Source organism: Perca fluviatilis, chromosome 17 (assembly GCF_010015445.1).
Source record: "Perca fluviatilis chromosome 17, GENO_Pfluv_1.0, whole genome shotgun sequence".
Taxonomy (NCBI): domain Eukaryota; kingdom Metazoa; phylum Chordata; class Actinopteri; order Perciformes; family Percidae; genus Perca; species Perca fluviatilis.
The window spans coordinates 30,260,944-30,283,347 of NC_053128.1; the positions used below are offsets into that span (position 1 = coordinate 30,260,944).

General features: G+C 41.0%; 2 protein-coding genes across 7 annotated transcripts in view; one reads left to right on the forward strand and one right to left on the reverse strand.

Annotated features, from left to right (window-relative positions):
- pargl (poly (ADP-ribose) glycohydrolase, like) overlaps nucleotides 1-3,466 on the reverse strand; it is a 28,446-nt gene extending 24,980 nt beyond the window's left edge. Inside the window, exons 1-2 of one of the 2 annotated variants that reach the window (XM_039779701.1) lie at nucleotides 3,355-3,466; nucleotides 2,981-3,133 (exon numbers count right to left, since the gene is read on the reverse strand). The gene's annotated coding sequence lies outside the window, so the exon portion shown is untranslated. The remainder of the gene's footprint in view (nucleotides 1-2,980; nucleotides 3,134-3,354) is intronic. The other variant, XM_039779702.1, reaches the window with a different exon arrangement.
- Nucleotides 1-22,404, forward strand: part of zmiz2 (zinc finger, MIZ-type containing 2) — a 51,529-nt gene that overhangs the window by 1,578 nt on the left and 27,547 nt on the right. For 2 of the 5 annotated variants that reach the window (XR_005636691.1, XM_039779694.1), the window contains exons 1-3: nucleotides 3,440-3,541; nucleotides 13,959-14,060; nucleotides 21,015-21,132. Coding sequence is in view for 4 of the 5 variants with exons in the window: in XM_039779694.1 (XP_039635628.1) it covers nucleotides 14,011-14,060; nucleotides 21,015-21,132 (168 nt within the window). In the remaining variant the exon portion in view is untranslated. Of the gene's footprint in view, nucleotides 1-3,439; nucleotides 3,542-13,958; nucleotides 14,061-21,014; nucleotides 21,133-22,404 lie in introns of those variants that run through there. The other 3 variants (XM_039779695.1, XM_039779696.1, XM_039779697.1) reach the window with 2 other exon arrangements.

The following is a 22,404-nucleotide window of genomic DNA, read 5'->3' on the forward strand; positions in this document are numbered from 1 at the left end:
TTGAGGGGGAAAAAAAAAATCCCCCAATTACAACTATTCATCTTTGCAGCTGTAATGCAGGTGCCAGAGTGGAAATCACAGACCATGTTGCATGCAGGGATCATACGTATGTGATCGTGCACGGGTGACGTCATTCTCCATGATCTCCCCCCTCCCTCACCTCCTCCCCTCCTCTCTCTCTTCTCTGAAATTATCTGCTGCTCTGGTCTGCAGTCAGTCAGTCAGTCAGTCAGTCTGTCAGTCAGCCGGCTGCCTCGTAGGAGGAGGAGGAGGGACAGGAAGATACCTTCCTCTGTGGGAAACATTTAGCCCCTGTGATCTCATGAATTATAGAAGGTCACAGTGACACATGCAGTACACGCAGAGGAAATCACAGACCAGTTTGCACTCATGGCGGATCATACATACGTGACCACGCACGGGTGACGTCATTCTCCGTGATTTAACCCTTTAACACCGGGCATCCATCTTTCAATTCATAATTTAAACATGTCAAATATTTTACACTGCATGTGCTGTCATATCCACCGGGCCATATATCGATATAATACTGACATCGATATATCGTCTAGATCGGAGATCTTTGACAGGGGGGGTCGTCAGAGTTTTTTTCTCAAAAATGTAAACGTCTTAAAGCTACAGTGTGTAGTTTCTGTCGCCCCAGTGAGGAATTCTAAGTAATGACAACAAAAGTGGCGGCGAGTGATGAGGTTATTTGCGAGGTGTCTGCCAGCCAGTTTATGTTATGTTAGCAAGCAAACTTTAGCACAACTGCCCACAAAGGAGTGCTTGCTGGCAAAGTGCTAATTTTAAAATGTTACTGACATGGTGCTCTTTGGATGCTTTTATATAGACCTTCATGGTCCCCTAATACTGTATCTGAAGTCTCTTTTATATAGACCTTCATGGTCCCCTAATACTGTATCTGAAGTCTCTTTTATATAGGCCTTAGTGGTCCCCTAATACTGTATCTGAAGTCTCTTTTATATAGACCTTAGTGGTCCCCTAATACTGTATCTGAAGTCTCTTTTATATAGGCCTTAGTGGTCCCCTAATACTGTATCTGAAGTCTCTTTTATATAGGCCTTAGTGGTCCCCTAATACTGTATCTGAAGTCTCTTTTTTTATATAGGCCTTAGTGGTCCTCTAATACTGTATCTGAAGTCTCTTTTATATAGACCTTAGTGGTCCCCTAATACTGTATCTGAAGTCTCTTTTATATAGACCTTAGTGGTCCCCTAATACTGTATCTGAAGTCTCTTTTATATAGACCTTAGTGGTCCCCTAATACTGTATCTGAAGTCTCTTTTATTTAGACCTTAGTGGTCCCCTAATACTGTATCTGAAGTCTCTTTTATATAGACCTTAGTGGTCCCCTAATACTGTATCTGAAGTCTCTTTTATATAGATCTTAGTGGTCCCCTAATACTGTATCTGAAGTCTCTTTTATATAGGCCTTAGTGGTCCCCTAATACTGTATCTGAAGTCTCTTTTATATAGACCTTAGTGGTCCCCTAATACTTTATCTGAAGTCTCTTTCCCGAAATTCAGCCTTGGTGCAGAATTACAGCCACTAGAGCCAGTCCCACAATGAGCTTTCCTTAGGATGTGCCATTTCTGTGTCTGTAGCTATTGAGGTGGAGAGAGGGGGGGGGGGCCTTGACCAACTGCCACTTTGCTCATTTGAAAGCCATGATGTCTCTCTCTCTCTCATGGGTGGGCCAAATTCTCTGGGCGGACAAAGCAGAGAAAGGGGAGGTAACCTTGCTCCTTATGACTGAGCTTGAATGAACTATGATCTGAGCTTTCATTTTCTCAAAGGCAGAGCAGGATACCCAGGGCTCGGTTTACACCTATCACCATTTCTAGCCACTGGGGGACCATAGGCAGGCTGGGGGAACTCGTATTAATGTTAAAAAACCTCATAAAGTGAAATTTTCATGCCATGGGACCTTTAACAAACGGATTAACCTCGTCGTTGTAACCAAAATATGTCTGAGTTTATTAGCATGTTGCTACTCCCCACGGTAGGCTGCCTGAACTATCAACACACAGGACGAGTTGACCAATCACAGTCCTTGCGGTCTGCGTCGCCTCAACACGAAGTTACACATTTTTGGAGGTGCACGTTGAGCTACAGCGGAGGGCTCGGAGCGGGGGTTCGGGGCGATGCAGAGGGGTCTGCAGGGGTACGCCGTCGATTCGACGCAGAAGCATAAATCAGCCTTAAGTCTTCCACAAACCTATGGAAAACACTGTGTATTTACACAGGTATTAATGCATGTATAAACATTTTTTTCATCCAAACTTATTTCTGAACACAGCAGTCAAATGTTTACGTTTTGCTTGTTCAGTTTTGTTGTCCTTGTTTTTAGCCCATAGGTGTAGATTTTGGGGGGGGAATGCAGGGGATTTGTCCCCACCCCAATATTTAGAAGAGGTAGATTTGTCCCCTTTAAAATATATGAGAGACAACCCACTTCCCAAAAGAGATTAAAAAAAAAATTTTCAGGGGGCTCAAAACATGTACGGAAAACAAGAATTGTGTCTACTTGTGCTACATTGGGTTTAAAGAACACAACAGGAGAGTGTAAAAGAAAGATGTGATTTCTTGTGATGTCCATTATGTAGCTTTAAAATTTTGAGCTATAAAGCTTTATGGCTTTAACAAGGTGTCGTGTGATGTTTTGAGTATGCAGAAAGTTTTGAACAATGCAAGGAGAATAATACTTTCCTTTACATAAATAAAGACATTTGCACCATAAATTGATGCATAGAAATTCACCAGAATGCAGGAAATTAAGTGTTGGATGCCCAAAATGTTGAGGGGAGTAGGACCCCAAGACCCCCAGACCCCCACCCACCCTCCCTCCAATGTTGAAACAAAACCTACACCCTTGTTTTAGCCACGTATGATTATGTGTATGCACTTTGAGAGCAACACAAAGTAGTCAAATTCCCTGCATGTGTTCACACTTACTTGGCCATTAAAGCAGATTCCGATTGTGATCATCTACCCTCCCTTCTCCTCCTCCTCCTCCTCCCCCTCTCTAAAATGATCTGCTGCTCTGGTCTGCAGTCAGTCAGTCTGCCTTGTCTTGCAGAAGGAGGAGGGACAGGAAAATGCCTTTCTCTGTGGGAGACATTTAGCCCTGTGATCTCATGAATATATTAAAGAGGGTCATTGTGCAATGAGGAAGGTATCGCCGAGCTGCCAGGTTATGTCCTGCCCCAAGCCAAGCACAGACCGCAACAAGCTATTTTCTTATCAGTTACAGCTTATGGGTGGAGTTTACAACACACAAGAGTAGCATAGCTAATTATACTTAAAGGATTAGTGAATAGTTTACTTACTCCCCAATAGTCTGGGGTGTGACGAGTAAAAGAAGTCCTTATCAATACGCTCGACAACACGGTAATCAAGCAGCCTTGTCTTGCTAGCCGTTGGACTGCGACACTAGCTAGCTAGCCGCTGAGCTAGCTAACCGTCTACAACCAAGCGGCTCTTCATCGTTCGTCTGGCAGCCGGAGCAGGCAAAAGGTAAGCTTCGGTTACAGTCATTACAGTCATTAATTATCAAGATATCTGTTTGCGATATCGTGTTAGCTAACCGCTCAGTCAGTGTAACGTAAAACAAGCTAAGGGCTACGTAAAACAAGCTAACTAAGTAGCCGTTGGGAGCTAACTGTGCCAGCGGCGGCGCAGCAGCAGCAGCAGCAGCGTGTTAAAGACCCTCCACACAGCTCTTGTTTCCAGTCACTGGCACTGACAAGACAGATACTTCAAACATGAGGCTATAACACTGCGTTATCACCTAAATATTACATTTATTATAAACACTATTTCCCAATTATACTTGCGTTTTGCGGTGAGCTCCAACATTTTTTTTTTTTTAACCAGCTCAGCTCAGGTAGGTGAATCGAAACATCTGCTATTATCTTTTTTAGTAATTGAGATCACACACACACACACACAGACAGAGAGAGATATATAGAGGGAGGCTGCACTCCTCCACAGCATGTACACTGCTGAAATGCTTTGTTCTGCTTTGCACTGCTGCAAATTTGAGCAGCATGTGTTTGTTTTTATGGTTGCAGGGGCATTTTGCATTCAGATATTATTTGCATGATTTTCAACACCGAAAACCAAATCCTAGGAAAGGGAAATTCTGCGTGTTTTAGTTAACAAAAGCTGATTTGACACCCTGGATGCTTCGCACAACAGTTGCTTTATTATGCATGACTTGTTGTTGTATTGCAATGTATTTTTATGAGGTAGCCTGAACCTGTTTTTTCCACCTTTTTGGACATGACTTCCTGAACGTATCATGGGTACAATAACATGTTGTCTTGGCTGGAAGCCAGGCTGGGGTAGTTATTTCGGCTCAGTGTTCATATGAAGAGGCAGAGAAGTCTTGAATGAAGATGGTGGTTAAAAAGACTGACGGCTCCAGTCTGAGCCTGCTGATGTTTGAAACCTCCAGATGTTTGGGGGTTTTCTGTAGGACGTGTCCTGTGTACACCTTGTTGATCTGTAACTATATTAGGGCTGCTCTATTATGGGAAACATCCTAATCACAATTATTTTGGTCAAATCAATAGGGCTGCGCTCAATTGAAGAAGTTCTTAGTCGACTAGCACTCATTCAATTGTATCGACTAATCGATTAGTTGATTTAATCGACAGATCTGTAAATCTTTCAGATTTACAATCTTTCGGAGTTTCTCCGCAAAGAGTCATACAAAAGCACCACTTTAATTCTTGTGTTTAACAGAGATGTGCTCGTACTTTTCTTGGAAATAAGTCATTCAGCATGAAAAAAGCATCAAACATGACTAATCGACTAAAGAAATCTAAGTTGACTAAGACCAAAACGACCGATTAGTCAACTAAGAGGGAGCAGCCCTACAAATCAAATTTATTTAACACGGTTAATAACTTTTGGAAAGATGTTGCATTTATTGAACTTAAAAAACAGTGAAACGGTAAAAAACAACAACAGTGAAAACACCTTGAAGTGTGATCTTTCCCTTTTTTATATTTTTCTTCTAATTTTCTTATATCTCTTCTTTTGAATTCGACTTCGGAAGACAAGATAAAATATGCGTTTACTTACAAAATGTAATGTGCGAAATAATTGTTTTTTCTCACCCAACCTTACTTCAAATACTGTTGGGTAGTTTCTGAATTCCCCACCAGGGATCAATACATGATTTTAACCATTTTATCTGTAATAATACATCGTATCTTAATTATTGATTATATTTTGTTATTAATCTGAATCTGCAAAGTAGCTAAAGCAGTCAGATAAATGTAGTGCAGTAAAATGTACAATATACAATATTTCCCTCTGAGATGTAGTGGAGTATAAAGTAGCAAAAAATGCCTGGAAATACTTAAGTAAAGTACAAGTACCTCGAAAATGGACTTGAATAAATGTACAAAGTTACTTTCCACAATAACAACATGTAATAGGCCCTTCAGACCTTTTTAATTTTATCTTTTCTTCACAGTGTCTATAGGGCCCTATTTTAACGACCTAAACTGGCCTGGTGCAGGTGCGTTTAGGGCGTGTAGGAATCCACTTTTACTAGTTTAATGGCGGAAAAAAAGGGTCCGGGCGCCTGGTTCTAAAGGGTTGTACTTAGTGTCTTCATTAATCATAGGTGTGTTTTGGGCGTAACATGCAATAAACCAATCAGAGATCATCTCCCATTCCCTTTAAAAGCCAGGCGCGTTTGGACCTTGGAGCATTGCTGTTATGATGGAGGATTTTCTGAGCAGGAAGGAGAGATTTTCAGGAGAAGAAACTGATCTGCTTGTGCGTGAAGTAAAAGCGCGTGAGCAGATCATATCATACTATTTCACATTGATATATTTTTTATCTTTTGTGTGTGTGTGTGTGCTGCTGCGCGTCTCTGCGCCAGTAGGCACGCTGTGTACGAGCCTAGGCGCATTTTACTAATGCTCCGTTAAAATAACAATGAAATGCTGCGTTATTGACTTTAGACCAGGTTTTTGTTGGTCAATGGCGCGATCACTTCCCGCTGCCTCAAGATAGCAATACGCCCAGAATGCACCTGAACACACCTCCCTGTAAGACCAGCTTGCCCATGGACGCACACATGGGCGCCGATGCATTTGCTATTTATACCACACGGGCACTGGGTGGCCTTAAACTAGCAAAGACGCTTGCGATGCCGCGCTGGGTGCAAGATAGGGCCCCAAACGTATTTTGGTTGTTGTAGGCTGTCCTTTCGTTCCTCGGAGTAATAATATCTTGTCTTTTCATTGTTGCGAGCTGACATTTCGCTCTCATGATGACTGCTGCTCCGCTGTATTTAAGAGTCTTTTAATTGGTAATCTCTCAGATGCCATTGAGACTTTTAATTAGAGCTTTATTGAAGGCAGGTGCACCGCAAGATCAACCAGTAGGGCTTGTGTATTGTGCCGTATGTTTTCATCCAGCAGTCGAGTTATCCAACCGTGACCTTCTTCAGAACAATACTTTCCAGACATTATTGGGAGTAAATATTAGCTGTCAAGCCCTTAATATGTTTGATTTTCCCTAATAGATTAATACAAAAGTAACCTCTCTCAGTCATCACTTACGAATGCAGTCTTATACAACGATCGTGTAATAAGTCCTCCCTCCATGAAAGTTGTAATCTTCAAACCATTAAAAACATATCCTAATTTTACCCTCCAGTCATCGTCGATGACCTCCCATTTACTCAAGTATAAGCAGTGTTGGAGGAAGTACCCACCTTTAATACCTATGAAAAATAAAATACTTTTACAAAGTATGTATGTAACACTTGAGAGATGCTGGAACCATGAAATTACACTTTTGCATGAAAAATAAATCCGTTATCATCAAAATAGTTTCAATTTTCTGTAGGGCGGCAACTAACGATTACTTTCATTGTTAATGATTATTTTCTCAATTAATAGATTAGTTGTTTGCTTTATAAAATGTCAGAAAATGGTGAAAAATGTGGATGTCCACAACTCAAAAGATATTCAGTTTACTGTCACAGAGGAGAGAAGAAACTAGAACATGTTCACATGTAACAGGCTACAATCAGAGAAGTTTAACTTTTTTCTTCATTAAAAAATGACTCAAACAGGTGATTCTATTATCGGCAGCATGGTCACCCAATGGTTAGCACTGTGGCCTCACAGCAAGAAGGCTCTGGGTTCGAATCCAGGTCGTTCCGGGCCTTTCTGTGTGGAGTTTGCATGTTCTCCCCATGTTTGCGTGGGTTTCCTCCGGGTGCTCTGGTTTCCCCCACCATCAATAAACATGTACTAGGTTCTCCAGTCAGTGCCCTTGATCAATAGTCTGGTTGACACCAGACCCTTCTCAGCTGTAACTGAGAGTGGGTCTGGGAAAGGTTCTTTGACAATTCATTTCCAAAGTGGCGTCACCAACGGACGCTGCTCAAATACCTCTGGGCGCAATTGGATAGTCCTTCAACCAATCAGGACCAACGATCTGGGTGACGCTGCGCTTCGGTAGCCGTCATGTTGAATGTAAACAAAAAGCTGCTCGCCATCGCTGCGCTATCATCGTTGTGTAAAGCCCGCCTCAGCGGTTGTGATTGGTGTAAAGCCCGCCTCAGCGGTTGTGATTGGTGTAAAGCCCGCCTCAACGGTTGTGATTGGTGTAAAGCCCGCCTCAACGGTTGTGATTGGTGTAAAGCCCGCTTCAGCGGTTGTGATTGGTGTAAAGCCCGCCTCAGCGGTTGTGATTGGTGTAAAGCCCGCCTCAGCGGTTGTGATTGGTGTAAAGCCCGCCTCAGCGGTTGTGATTGGTCTAAAGACCGCCTCAGCGGTTGTGATTGGTCTAAAGACCGCCTCAGCGGTTGTGATTGGTGTAAAGCCCGTGTCAGCGCTTGTGATTGGTGCCTCGATTTTAGGGACACTGGAAATGGGCTTGAATGGGCTCTCTTGGCCAGACTGACTTGCAGAGCAAATCTCAAATTTGCCGGAAGTTCGTCAGGGTTTACCCAGGCTACTTGAGCAAGGCACTGGCTCAGATCTGGAGTTGGTCCCTTTGGCGCTGTGATTGGCTGCCCACCTCTCCCTTGAGGGATGGGTTAAATGCAGAGAATGAATTTCGCTATGTGTATGTGACAATAAAGTGCCTTTACCTTATTTAAATAGTTGGTGAATAATTTAATAGTTGACAACTTATTGATTAATCTTTGCAGCTCTAATTTTCTGTCAATTAATCAAATAATCGCTGAAACATTTCAAATTGTATTAAATTTTTAATCTCATAACAATGCGATGCATCACATTTTATAAATTTGTATGTTTTGTTAGAAAAATTCCTAATCTGAAATACAGTTATCAAATAAATGTTAATGCAGTAAAAAGTACAATATGTCCCTCTGAGAAGTAGTGGAGTAGAAGTATAAAGTAGCAGAAAATGTAAGTACTCAAGTACATGTACCCAGAGGTGTAGTGTAGTTTACTGTAGTGGGTATACTACGTTAATCTCTCTGCTTGTTCCGAAGCATTTGTTGAGTTTGCGGTAACATTACTTGACTCGTATTTGCGAAAAACAAATATCTAAAGTAAAAGTTTGGTCCCAAAACAATGTTGTTAACGTATCATTGCACATTTTTAAGTGGATATATGGAAATTCTGGAGCTTTCTTAGTGGGTATACGGCATATACCTGCATATCAAGTAGACTACACCACTACATGTACCTGAAACAGTACTGGAGGAAATATTAGGGGTGCACGATTCAGAAAAATTTATTCGATATCGATTTTTAGCTTCAAGATTCGATTCAAAATTGATTTTCGATTCAAAAAACGATTTACAGTATGTAAATGTAGTTACTTTTCCCATGCGATTGCAGTAGACATACAATAAAAATTAAATAAAAAAAGCGCGTCTCAGCATTTATTTAAGAAAAAAATAATTTTTAAATATATTTTTGGGGCATTTTATGCCTTCATTCTGACAGGACAGCTGAACACATGAAAGGGGAAAGAGAGAGGGGGAACAACATGCAGCTAAGGGCCACAAGGTCGGAGTGGAACCTGCGGCCGCTGCGATGAGGATTAACCCTCTCTATATGGGCGCGCTCCACCAACTGAGCTACCCGGACACCCCGCGGGTATCATTGTAAAAGATTCACTGAACCTTGATTGATTCATTTACATGGTGGTCAGACTGGCAGCTAATAAATTATGTAAAGTGTATTTATTTATTTTTTTGATTAAGTAGCAGAGGGAGTATTTAATCATCTTTCCTGACTAGCTGCCAACCTCTCTTCCCCTCCAGCAATTCATACGTACTTGAACATTAATAGCTGATTTCTCTTGACTTGAATTGATTATTAGTTTAATTGAATTTGATTATAGCTGTTTGGCTCCTATTGTAATCAGCATTAAACTAATCCCTAGAGACTTCAGCGTGTTTGAATGAGTGTTAAGTGTTTTAATTATAAAACGTAAGTTTGAAGTGTCTTATGATGATTACTTTAAAACAATTACTCAGTAAAGTCTGTTTGACTTCACTGTATCACAGCAGTCCAGGCATTAAATGATGATGAAGAGGTTTCATTAAAACTACAAATTAACCTTATTATTTGGTTGTTTCAAGTTTATTTCATTTAAAGCTATAGTGTCAGGGCTAAACATTAAGTTTTTTTTTCGTTTTTTTTTCTCACTTGTCCAGTCGGTATATACCCTAACCTTTTTACAAGTTTTTTTTCGGAACAAACTTTGAAAACAAAGCGTTAAAACATAAAAAAATGTATATGTAGCTCACCTGGTAGATCGTGCGCCCCATGTACCAAGGCGGTCTGGGTTCGATTCCAGCCCGAGGCCCTTTGGTGCATGTTGTCCCCACCCTCTATCCCCCTTTCCTGTCTACAGCTGTCCTATCCATTAAAGGCATTTAAGCCCCCAGAAAATAATCTTCAAAATAACCTCAAAAGTGCTGAAAAGAACGGCAGAAAAAAACATCACAAAAAGCATCAAATGTCAGAAAAGAACCTTTTTAAAAGCCTCAAAAGTGAGGGAAAAAAATGCTTCAAAATGGAGCTGGGCAATATATCGACTTAGATTTTGGATATCGTGATATGACATAAGTGGCGTCTTTTCGTGGTTTTAAAGGCTGCATTACAGTAAAGTGATGTATTTTTGATGTGATGAACTAACCAGACTGTTCTAGCTGTTCTATTATTTGCCTTTTCCAATCCCCACTTAGACATTATGTCCACATTACTGATGATTATTTATCTATAATCTAAGTGTGAAGATATTTTGTTGAAGCACCAATAGTCAAAACTACAATATTGTTGCGGTATCGAGATCGAGGTATTTGGTCAAAGATATTGTGATGTTTGATTTTCTTCATATCGCCCAGCCCTACTTCAAAATCACCCACTCAAATCTTGATTGGCCGACTGCACAAATTAAAATCAAATCATTCAACAAGTGTTCCCAGACGGGAGCAAGAGAACGAAAACGTCCTTTATCATACGATGATGCCCAAACGGGCAACTGGGTTGTTATCTTTACATATAAGGCAACCCTTATTGTTGAACCCTGAGTGTGCAAGTAGTTGGGTACCGAAACCTGGTGCTAATACGGCACCGGTGACTTAACGGCCGGTAACTACCGGACCAAATAGCAACGCAGATCTCGTGCCTCATTTCGGTGCCACTTAAATATCTGCGCTGCTCTCTGATGCTCCGAAATGTACGTTACAGGCAACTGAAGTATCGCTGCACGTGACGCTAGTTAACGTTACACTCGACAGAAGGTAACATTAGCCTACCGTTAGCTAGTAGCTGGCTTAAACATGGTTAAAATGCTGACCGCTAAACGGTGTAAAGTGTGACTGTATTTCACTGGAGAGGCTTCCAACAGCGGGACGTAACAGTAACCATGAAATAACAAACTTCTACAATTGATTTAAATCAGGAACCTTCTGATCAAAAGATGAGTGTACACAAAATTAAAGAGGTTTGATACCCAGCCCGAAGGCAATCCTCAACATAAAATGAATCTGCATCTATTTTGATATTTGATTCAACGTTTCAGTCCTTTTTTTAAGCCAGAAAGCAAAACATTTGCTGATTCAAGCTTCCTTAAAATGGGAATTAGCTTTTTTTCTATTACTGTAAACTGAATATATTTGGGTTTTTGGGCTGTTGGTCAGACTAAATCAGAGATATATAGACTTCACCTTAGACTCTTTTATCCAGTGTGTCTTGACATTTCATAGAATCAAGAAAATAATCATTGGTTGAATCCTTTCTGCATCAGTATTTGATTGCAACCATAACCTAATTAAAACAGTTGGTTCACACAATGTGCAGACAATTGTTTCAGGGTATTATGTAGAGCTACAACGATTAGCCAATTGGTTAGCTAACTCTGCAACTATTTACCAAATCAAATGGTATCATTTTTGTTCAAATGTTTGATTATTCCAGCTTCTCAAATATGAGGCTTTGCTGCTTCTCTTTGTCTTACATTTTGGACTCTAAAGTCGCAACAAAACAAGAGAAAATCCCTTTTCGGGCTGTGGCAAATTGTGATTGGCATTTTTTAATGGTTTTCTGACTGTTCGTAGACCAACAAATAAATCAATTAATTGAGAAAATAACCGTTAGTTGCAGCCCTAGTATTATTTGAAAGTGCAAATTGGAAATAAACGTGAGTTGATAAACTTGAATCAGACCTTCTCTGTTATCTGTTTCATCTGCTTTTTGCACAAAAAGCTGGAATCGATCCAAACCAGACAGCGTTTGTAGTGGCTGAAAGCAGAGGGTCAGCTGAGGGTTGGTTCAACGCCTCCAGTGTTTTTTTGCTGTCCGTGTGATGGCATTCGCTGAGATGTAAGAAGGGGAAGGGCGGGAAGATAAATTTGCAGTTGGATTGAAAGATTGAAGAGTTGCGGGTAAAGAAAAGCTCAGGAAGTTGAGGTCAAAAGAGGCAAAGAGTGTGAGAGAACAGCGTCTGTGTCGTTCCACTGCAGGTACAGTCGGTGCTGCTTGTGATAGAGACCCACCTTTTGCATGTCCTTCGCCCTTTGTGTGGTTTAGCTGCTCAGCTGTGATGGAAGTTACAAAGTGAAGTGCTGTCTGGAGGCTGACGATGTCTTTTGATGGGGAATCCCAAGACTCTTATTGCAGAATCAGAAAAGGATTTATTGCCAAGTAAATACAGCACTTACAAGGAATTTGCCTTTGTTGTTGGTGCATCATATATAAACATATTAAACGTTAATATGAAATAAATAAACGATAAATACAGAAAAAAATAACACACATATAACTACTTAACATTGGGTAGATTGGGTTCTACAAAAGACTGACGATACATATAACAATAAACAAAGAAGAAGAATACTCATTTAGTGTTGACTTACAGTTTATTTATCACTGCACATTAGAGCTGGGCAATATATCGATATTATATCTATTGTGATATGAGACTAGATATCGTCTTAGATTTTGGATATCGTAATATCGTGATATGACATAAGTGTTGTCTTTTCCTGGTTTTAAAGGCTGCATTACAGTAAAGTGATGTCATTGTCTGAACTTACCAGACTGTTGTAACTGTTCTATTATTTGCCTTTACCCACTTAGTCATTATGTCCACATTACTGATGATTATTTATCAAAAATCTCATTGTGTAAATATTTTGTGAAAGCACCAATAGTCAACACTACAATATCGTTGCGGTATCGATATCGAGGTATTTCCTCAAAAATATTGTGATATTTGATTTTCTCCATATCGCGAAGCCCTACTGCACATGAATAATATCCCCTCTTTGTAAAGGTGGGGTTAAACATGAATGAAAATATTTGCCACAGTTAGGGGGGCCAGAGGGGGGTCGAGGCCTAAAATTAAGGGGTCACTGGTTTAAAACTTGCTATTTTCAGTGTGTAGCTTGCTAGCTCGAAGGTTGTTGTTTGCCACCACGGGATGTCAGGCAATGGTTGTCTGGAAATGGACTACCGTTGATCCAGAGTACTGATCTTGAAACCCTCTTTTTTAATCGATGCTTGAGTAGAGTTCCCAGAATGAATGGTAAGCTGACAAATCTGCTGCATTTGAATCAAAATCCCAATGATCTGGGCTGCTCTAATTGCAATTCAGTGATCCCCCAACAATACCAAGTAAATGTGGTCATCTTCAATACTCTGAATTGAATATTAGGTCAACAGAAGAACATTTAGTCAATTTATATGAGAACTCTTTAGGCAGTGTCATAGAACAGTCTGAGGTATTTTTAAAGCCTAAAAGATTTAGGGCTTTTAAGAAAACACTTGGCTGTAGCCTCAGAAGCCACGCCCCTCCGCTCTCCCCTGCACAACATGTGGGGTGTCTGACCCAAATCTGCAAAAGTGCAAAAAGGAAACCAAAAAGAAGAAAGGAGAGGGGGTGGTCGGAAAATGAGCGTGTCACTGTCTGATAGAGAAAATCATTAGCGGGAGCGGGGATGAGGAAAACGTAGGAAAATAGAGAAAACATCAGGTATTGAAGGAGGGAGAGTGGCGGATAAACATGCAGGGGGTGTTATCAAATGAAGCAAATCGCAGAACAAGACGATTCCTCTCCGCGGCAGAACGAGTGTCGGTGTGCTGCTGAGAGAAGAGGCTGCCTCTTCACATCTCTGTTCTCTTAAATTCCTTTTGAAATCAGCAAGCTAAATTTAGCTTCCAGCACCCTTCCCTCCCCTCCTCTGAGAGGTTTCAGAGCTACAGCAGTCAGCGATAGGCTAACGTTTTGATGTGCGCACACACACACACACACACACACACACACACAGATTAAAGCGAGTGGCTCTGAGTGGGAGGGCACTGTGTCTTTGTGCACACAGTGTGGGGTATGGTGATGATGAATTGTTGCTGTGCAGCAAATGAGCTCTAAGTAACTGTCTTTTTATGTGTGTCTTTCTCCCTCTTAGGGCTGCATCTTAAGTACAGTGGGGGCTCTCTGATGATCCCCCCGTTCATCCGATGAACCACCTCAACTCCATGAAACCTTCCCTGCCTCCCAATCCACAAAGGTGCACACCCACACACACACAGACACACACACTGTTGTAACTTTAAGCTCGGTGTCCGCAGATGAGCCATGTGACACCCGTGGTGTGTTGTCCACTCCTGTGGTCTGTATCACACAGTCAGGCTCTCTTTAGGGCACCTGGCTTCCAAGTTCACATCCAGATGTCGTGCAAATTTCGACAGAATTTTTAGAAAGTTTGCACACAAAAGATGCCATTAAATGTACATTTCCATCCGCAACTGTTATGCAAATATTGGGCTGCACAGTGTGCTTTCTTATTGATCTTGTGTGTGTCTGTCCCAAATACCATTTTCTGTTTATATTTATTTTTTGTGCATCGAAGCTTCGGTACTAATCAACGGCGAATATTTGATCGCTGCAGGATTGTGCGGTGGTGGGAGTGTTCATTGTGTGCTCATTGTGTAACGTCCTGTTGTGTTCTTTAACCCCTTCCGATGTAGCACATGTAGACTATATTTCACAAGTATTGTTTTCCGTTAGATCGTTTATAGATCTGGACGTTTCCGACCGTACTTGAAGGCAGCTTCTGTTCACAGAGAGAGAGAGAGAAATAAAAAAAGGGAAAGGGACCGAGGAAACGGTCAGCTGTTCCACAAACTCCCGGGGCCGTTCAGAGCTTGTGTTTGGCGTTGGAAAATGTTCTTGTGGCAGCGATGTTTCCTGTTTCCTGTACGGGACTCTCGCACCGCCTCAAAAACACACCGACGAGTCTGATCGCCGCTCACATGATTGGCAACTGCAGCGTGACGTCGGGTTGCGTTTTCTCCAAAAGTTGAATCCGTCTCAACTTTGTTACAGTATTGAAGGAAAACAAATATTCGAATCACAATATTGAAAATCGAATACCTACAGAAGGAATATCCGAATATTCAGATCCAGCCCTAGTTGCGTTAACTCAACTATACGTTTTTAATCCGCCTTTTCTACGGATCAATTGATCGGCATTGATTTAAAGCTCGTAACGCCCGGTTCATTTTGTCCTGTGACAACTCCAATGACGCTTGTTCAAACGAGACTACCACGTTCTCAACAATGTTGACAAAAGGCAGCGTTACTTTGTGCAATTCTATGAACACACGTCTGGAAGACGCCCCAAATATGGTGTTTATGCCCAAGTGTAGGACCAACAGACTCAAGAACTCCTTTGTCCCTCATGCCATCATACTGTACAACTCCTCACTCGGGGGGAGGAGGAAATAGGGTAAAGAGGACAGAACAGAACACTATAATAAATTATTAATAATCTACTCACATACATACCTGGACACTCTTAACTGCTCTTAACTGCTAATTTATGCTAAATGTCATTTATTTATTAACTGTATAATAACACAATACCAATAACAGTCCTATATATCTATCTTTATTTATCTGTAGTTTATTGTTTTACGGTTTGTTTATTTTTGTAAAAATATTTAGCTAAAAGTTTATTGTTATTCTTATACTGTATTTTTTCTATCTTTTTTTTTCTATTTAAAGAGTGTTTTGTAAGATGCTAAAATCTGCTGCTGGAAATCTAATTTCCTTGCGGGAGTCATCCCAAAGGGATCAATAAAGACTACTGCTGTCTAAGTCTATTCTGCAACAAAGTTCAGTTTTATATCCCACCTCAGTCTCATTCAAGACTGCCACAACCTGTCCATCCACAACATGTAAAATACTACTGCAGCAAGATTCAGAACAGACACACTTCAGTCTGGAACTGTTCAACTGCTGCACCAAATCATTTCTGACCTCCAACTGAACGTCGCGAGCCAGATCATTGATTGCTCAGGCAATTGATCAGCTGTGACCCCCCGCCCCTCGAACCGCACTTCAAACGACAACCGATCTGGCAGAAATTTGGTGGAGTCTGTACAGTCTCTGCCCGGTGTTGCAGCGAAATCTGTGACCCGTCGATCTGTGTCCCCCTAACTACCTTAACCTAAACCAAACCTATTCCCTAACCCGAATGGTGCGTTCTTTTTGTCCACCGAAGTCGTTTTACGAGTCGTTTTCCAGTTACGACCCGGAAGTTGCAAAAAGAACGCCCCCGAGGTCGTATTTACGATTCGTCAAGTCGTCTGAACTCAGAGGACCCCGAGCTCACTTTCAAGCTGTATACTGCTACCTACAGGCATGTCTCTACAGTCTTATTAGGAGTTAAACATGGCGCTGTATACTGCTACCTATAGGCATGTCTCTACAGTCTTATTAGGAGTTAAACATAGCGCTGTATACTGCTACCTACAGGCATGTCTCTACAGTCTTATTAGGAGTTAAACATAGCGCTGTATACTGCTACCTATAGGCATGTCTCTACAGTCTTATTAGGAGTTAAACATAGCGCTGTATACTGCTACCTATAGGCATGTCTCTACAGTCTTATTAGGAGTTAAACATAGCACTGTAAACTGCTACCTATAGGCATGTCTCTACAGTCTTATTAGGAGTTAAACATACGCTGTATACTGCTACCTATAGGCATGTCTCTACAGTCTTATTAGGAGTTAAACATGGCGCTGTATACTGCTACCTATAGGCGTATACGCTACAGTCTTATTAGAAGTTAAACATGCGCTGTATACTGCTACCTATAGGCATGTCTCTACAGTCTTATTAGGAGTTAAACATAGCGCTGTATACTGCTACCTATAGGCATGTCTCTACAGTCTTATTAGGAGTTAAACATAGCGCCTGTATACTGCTACCTATAGGCATGTCGATACAGTCTTATTAGGAGTTAAACATAGCGCTGTATACTGCTACCTATAGGCATGTCTCTACAGTCTTATTAGGAGTTAAACATGGCTCTGTATACTGCTACCTATAGGCATGTCTCTACAGTCTTATTAGGAGTTAAACATACGCTGTATACTGCTACCTATAGGCATGTCTCTACAGTCTTATTAGGAGTTAAACATAGCTGTATACTGCTACCTATAGGCATGTCTCTACAGTCTTATTAGGAGTTAAACATAGCGCTGTATACTGCTACCTATAGGCATGTCTCTACAGTCTTATTAGGAGTTAAACATAGCGCTGTATACTGCTACCTATAGGCATGTCTCTACAGTCTTATTAGGAGTTAAACATAGCGCTGTATACTGCTACCTATAGGCATGTCTCTACAGTCTTATTAGGAGTTAAACATAGCGCTGTATACTGCTACCTATAGGCATGTCTCTACAGTCTTATTAGGAGTTAAATACCGCCTCATTAGTTATTTTGTAGCTTGTGCAGCTGAAATTGGCTAGAGACGCTCGGTTGCTATGACAACGGCTTTAAGCCGAGTCTTGAGCAGAAAGCAGAGCAGTAGCCTAACGTTAATCAAAACGTAATTTTCATGTATCAAACTGTGAAATATATGTGTGTAATATGTCAATAACTGGGTGAATAGAATGCTAAATGTTACTAAAAATGTTACAAAAATCCATCTTTTCTCCGACTCGTAGTATTGTGTGACAAAAAGAACGCAACAACCCCGCGGTTATTCGTTTTCCGACACAGATGGGAAGTCACGCTCGAGCTACTAGTCGCGATTACAAGACAAAAAGAACGCACCATAACTACGGAGGGGGTACGACACATTTTAAGCAGGAGGGAAACCGATCTGGAAGGGGTCACAGTTTTCGGTGCCACACCGGCTTTAGGAGTTGGTGCATCGAGATAAAAAGTTGTTGGAGTTAATTCTCCAGTCGGTTGCTGTAGGGCTGTCCAAATCGGCCAGAAATGACGTTTGAGCACACAGGCTCGAATACATTTGAATATCAATTTTTGTGCTTTATGTCAATAAGAGGGCAAACTAATACAGCAGGAGACAAAACTACTTGTACAGGTACATTTATTTCAACATGTATTTTAAAGATCTACATACCGATACATTGAAAAATAAACTAATAAAAGAATGTCCTATATAACTTAAAACTTAATAAACACCGTAGACCTAAACCCCGAGTGTGCAGGACGTATCTGGTTTGTAATTTGGTCATAAACAACCGTTTTGCCGTTCCTTGAATTTGTCCGACGATTTCGCCGTCAGTCTTTATACCAAACGATGTCCCTAAATCGCATCGTCTCCCCAGTTAGTCATTTTTTGTTGGCGTCTTGATGCCGTCTTTATCTTCAGCCTTGTTGTTGTTGTTGTTGTTGTTGTTGTTGTTTTACTTCCGTTAGCGGCGGCCGCATGATAGAAAAACGTCATCAACACGTCCACTCGCTCGCTGTGAATGACCTGCACTAAAGGCTGGGCTCAGTCGGACAGGACCCAGACAGGGAGCTGAACGTTGAGGGAGCCAGCGGCACTATTCTCACAATCGAATGTCAATATTTGAATGTCTTGTTTCTGTTTAATATGTATCCAAATTTAGACAATTCATTGACAGCCCTAGACAGAAATGCACGGTTCCCTGTTGTCTATGTAACCCAACATGCAAGAGAAAACCAATTAATTCAGTCAAACGGCTTTTGAATCCTTAATTACAAACTCTAAAGGCAATCGACTGTTGAGTGTCCTCTGTTCAGCCTGTTTTTTTTGGAAGCATCTCGACTGGGTTTACTCGAGCCAAAACACACTTTTAATTGAGTGCAGCCACAAAGCCTGTTGACTGCTCCATTTCTCTCCAGAAAGCCAAGAGAGCAGGAGACGTGTTGCCAACTCTCTGACACGACAGGCAGCCCCAGAAATGTAGCTGATTTGTAAAAAGAAACAGAAAAGGCAGTGCAGTTAAATTCAGTCTTTTGAGCTTGTGATTCTTTCCCTAGGAACAGTGAAAAATGGACAGTAAAATATAAAAAAAAAAACAGGGTTACAGATGACATAATGCTGTGGCAGTTTTCTGTTAGGGAAATGGTTCAGGAGGAGGAAGCAGAGGGTAACCTCAACCGTCAGATGAATAAACCATGGCTCAGGTTAATCGTTAGCTCACCGAGGTGTAAAGGATGTATTGACGACCTTTTACTCGATACTGTCTCTGTGCTACTGCAGTACAAATAATCCCTAATAAGGTGCTTAAACACACTTGTGTTTTTAATGAGGAAGTAATAAAACCTTGACTGCGATTTAGAGCTAAAAAGATTAACCGATTAGTTGTCAACTATTAAATTAATCCCCAACTATTTAGATAATCGATTTAAATCGGTTTGAGTAACAAATTCTCTGATTGCTGCTTCTTAAATGTGATTTTTTTTTTTTTTTTTTTAGTTAATTCGCTCCTGTGTGACAGTAAACTTCTTTTTTTTTTATTTTATTTTTTTTATATTGGATTTGACAAACAACATAATCCAAAAGATAGCATGTTAAAGTGTAAACACTTATTTCCGACATGGTCCTTGGTGTTAAAACATGCAACACGTAACGAAGACCTATTTCAGGTCAAAGACAATAAACTGAATATCTTTGAGTCGTGGAGGACGTCATCTTTGGCTTTGGGAAACATTTTCATTATTTCCTGACATTTATATACAATCTCAACTATTAAAGGTGCTCTAAGCTCTTTTTTTAGGCTACACATTTTTTTTGTCACACAGCAAACATCTCCTCACTATCTGCTAGCTGAAAAACACTGTAAAAAAACCTCTCCTCACTATCTGCTAGCTGCCTGTCCCCTGAACACACTGTAAAAAACATCTCACTATCTGCTAGCTGCCTGTCCCCTGAACACACTGTAAAAAACATCTTACTATCTGCTAGCTGCCTGTCTCCTGAACACACTGTAAAAAACATCTCACTATCTGCTAGCTGCCTGTCTCCTGAACACACTGTAAAAAACATCTCACTATCTGCTAGCTGTCTGTCCCCTGAACACACTGTAAAAAACATCTCACTATCTGCTAGCTGTCTGTCCCCTGAACACACTGTAAAAAACATCTCCTCACTATCTGCTAGCTGCCTGTCCCCTGAACACACTGTAAAAAAACCTCTCCTCACTATCTGCCTGTCCCCTGAACACACTGTAAAAAAACCTCTCCTCACTATCTGCTAGCTGCCTGTCCCCTGAACACACTGTAAAAAACATCTCCTCACTATCTGTCCCCTGAACACACTGTAAAAAACATCTCCTCACTATCTGTCCCCTGAACACACTGTAAAAAACATCTCCTCACTATCTGCTAGCTGCCTGTCCCCTGAACACACTGTAAAAAACGCGGTCTCTGTAGACAGCCCAGGCTCCACAAACGCAAACAAAAACAAACTGCGCCAACCTGCACCACTAAACATAACAAACTTCCAGCCAATAACAGACAAGAAGGATTTGGGGGTGGGGGTTGGTACCGAGGAAGTATGGAAGGGAGGGAGAGGGGACAGGATGAGGAGGAGGGAGGGGCCAGCTAGCCTCGTTTTGTTTGAAAATACTTTTGAATGTCACCGAGAAGTGACATCACCGAGCATCGCTTGGAGCACCTTTTTAATAGAGACAATAATTGGCACATTAACCTATAATGAAAGTGATAACGTGCGTACAGTACGATCACATTTAACTTCCCGCCTGATGAATATTCACTCTGTCTCCGATAGAGCTGCAAAGATTAACCAGTTAGTTGTCAACTTTTTAATTAATCTGCAACTATTTTGATAATTGTTTTGAGTCATTTTTTCATGAAAGTAAGACACTTTCTCTGATGCCAGCTTCTTAAACGTGAACATATACTAGTTTTGTCTCTCCTCTGTTGCAATAAAATGAATATCTTTGAGTTTGGGACAAAAACAAGACATTTCAGGATGTCATGTTGGGCTTTTGGGAAACACTGATCCACATTTTTCATAATTTTCTGACATTTTAGAGACCAAACAACTAATCCATTCATCCAGAAAATAATGCACAGATTAATTGAGAATGAAAATAGTCGTTAGTTGCAGCCGTAACTCTGATACAGTTATGGATTTCTGGATGAATGCGCCCTTCCTGCACCTTTCTAACCATCCCGGTAACTCAGCTTCATCTCCTTTCTGCAGCAGCGACGGCCCCTTCCTGAATGACCCAGTCTCCTGGCAACCAGGCACCAATCAGCACCCAGGATCTCTCTCTGTAGTAACCACAGTGTGGGGCGTGACCAATCCCACACACAGTCAGGTAACACCAACACATGTCTCAGCACCCAGGGACATTTTTGCATTTTTTTTTTTCTCCTCTTGTTTTGTGTCATGTAACGACACATAGAAAAGCTTGTATTTATTATTTATGTGAAATCAAGGTTCATATGACATTGTTTTTGCCTGTAGTGTCTCGCCTTACAGAAAGTTATGAAAGGAGAAGATGTAAAGCTAAATCCACATGGCTGTTTCTCTCTGATGTGACTGATTTTGAACACTTAGAAGCTGCTCTTAAAGCTCACTCCTACGCTTCAGTGTAAGTAGAAGCGAGCTGCCTAATTGCTTCAGTTGGCTCATTAGAGCATTTTTAACTTATTGAATATGCCCCCAAACTTCTCAGATTGATGCGTACGTGTTCCCACTTATAAGTGTAGGAGTAAAAGCATTTTATCGACGTGGGAAACCTCTCCTTCAGGATGTAGGGCCAGAGCTGCAAAGATTATTATAAGGGAAGAACAAACTGGGATGTTTGGAAATCTTACACAAAGAACATTCGATTTGCTGCTGGGACGCAAGTCGGGGTCTGATCGACCCTGGCTGGGTCGCATGGGAGAGGGTGTCTGATGTCGCGAGACCCGAAACACCTGACGACCCCCATGTCACATCACTGAGGACGCGTGCCAGCGCATCCAGGGGATGTTTCTCGCATAACTGGAATATCTTTTGGTTTTTGGACTGTAAATTGATTAAAACAAGCTGTCTAAATACAACACCCTGGGCTGTGGGGAAAGCACAATGGCCATTTTTCACTTCTTTTCTGACATTTTATAAACTAAACAATGTGCAGATTAATTGATAAAGAAATAATTGTTAGTTGCAGCCCTAAATGAGTCTATATTTTGGTGTAAATGGAGCTTTTCTTTCAAGGACTTTCCTATTTCCCTTTTATAAGTACCAAATTACAAAGTCTTTACAGGAAACTTTATTTAAATAAAGTGTTACCAAAGAAAAAGCCACCGTGAGTGCAAGATGGAAATCAACTAGTCATGTCATGTCATTTACAATAAAATGTTATTAGTGTAACTGTATCTCTATCAGTCTGTAAACCTTTTGTGTTGATTTCACACACCATAACTACTGAGAAACCGACATTGGTCATTAATTTAATATCTTGTTTCTGGGATGTGGGCCTCTCTACTTCATGTTTAAACCCAGGTTAACTTTCGTTGTGACTCTCAGTGTGAATATGACTGTAGAATGTCGTCTCTCTCTCTCGCCTTCCTCTCTCTGATTTGACTTCACTTGTTATGGT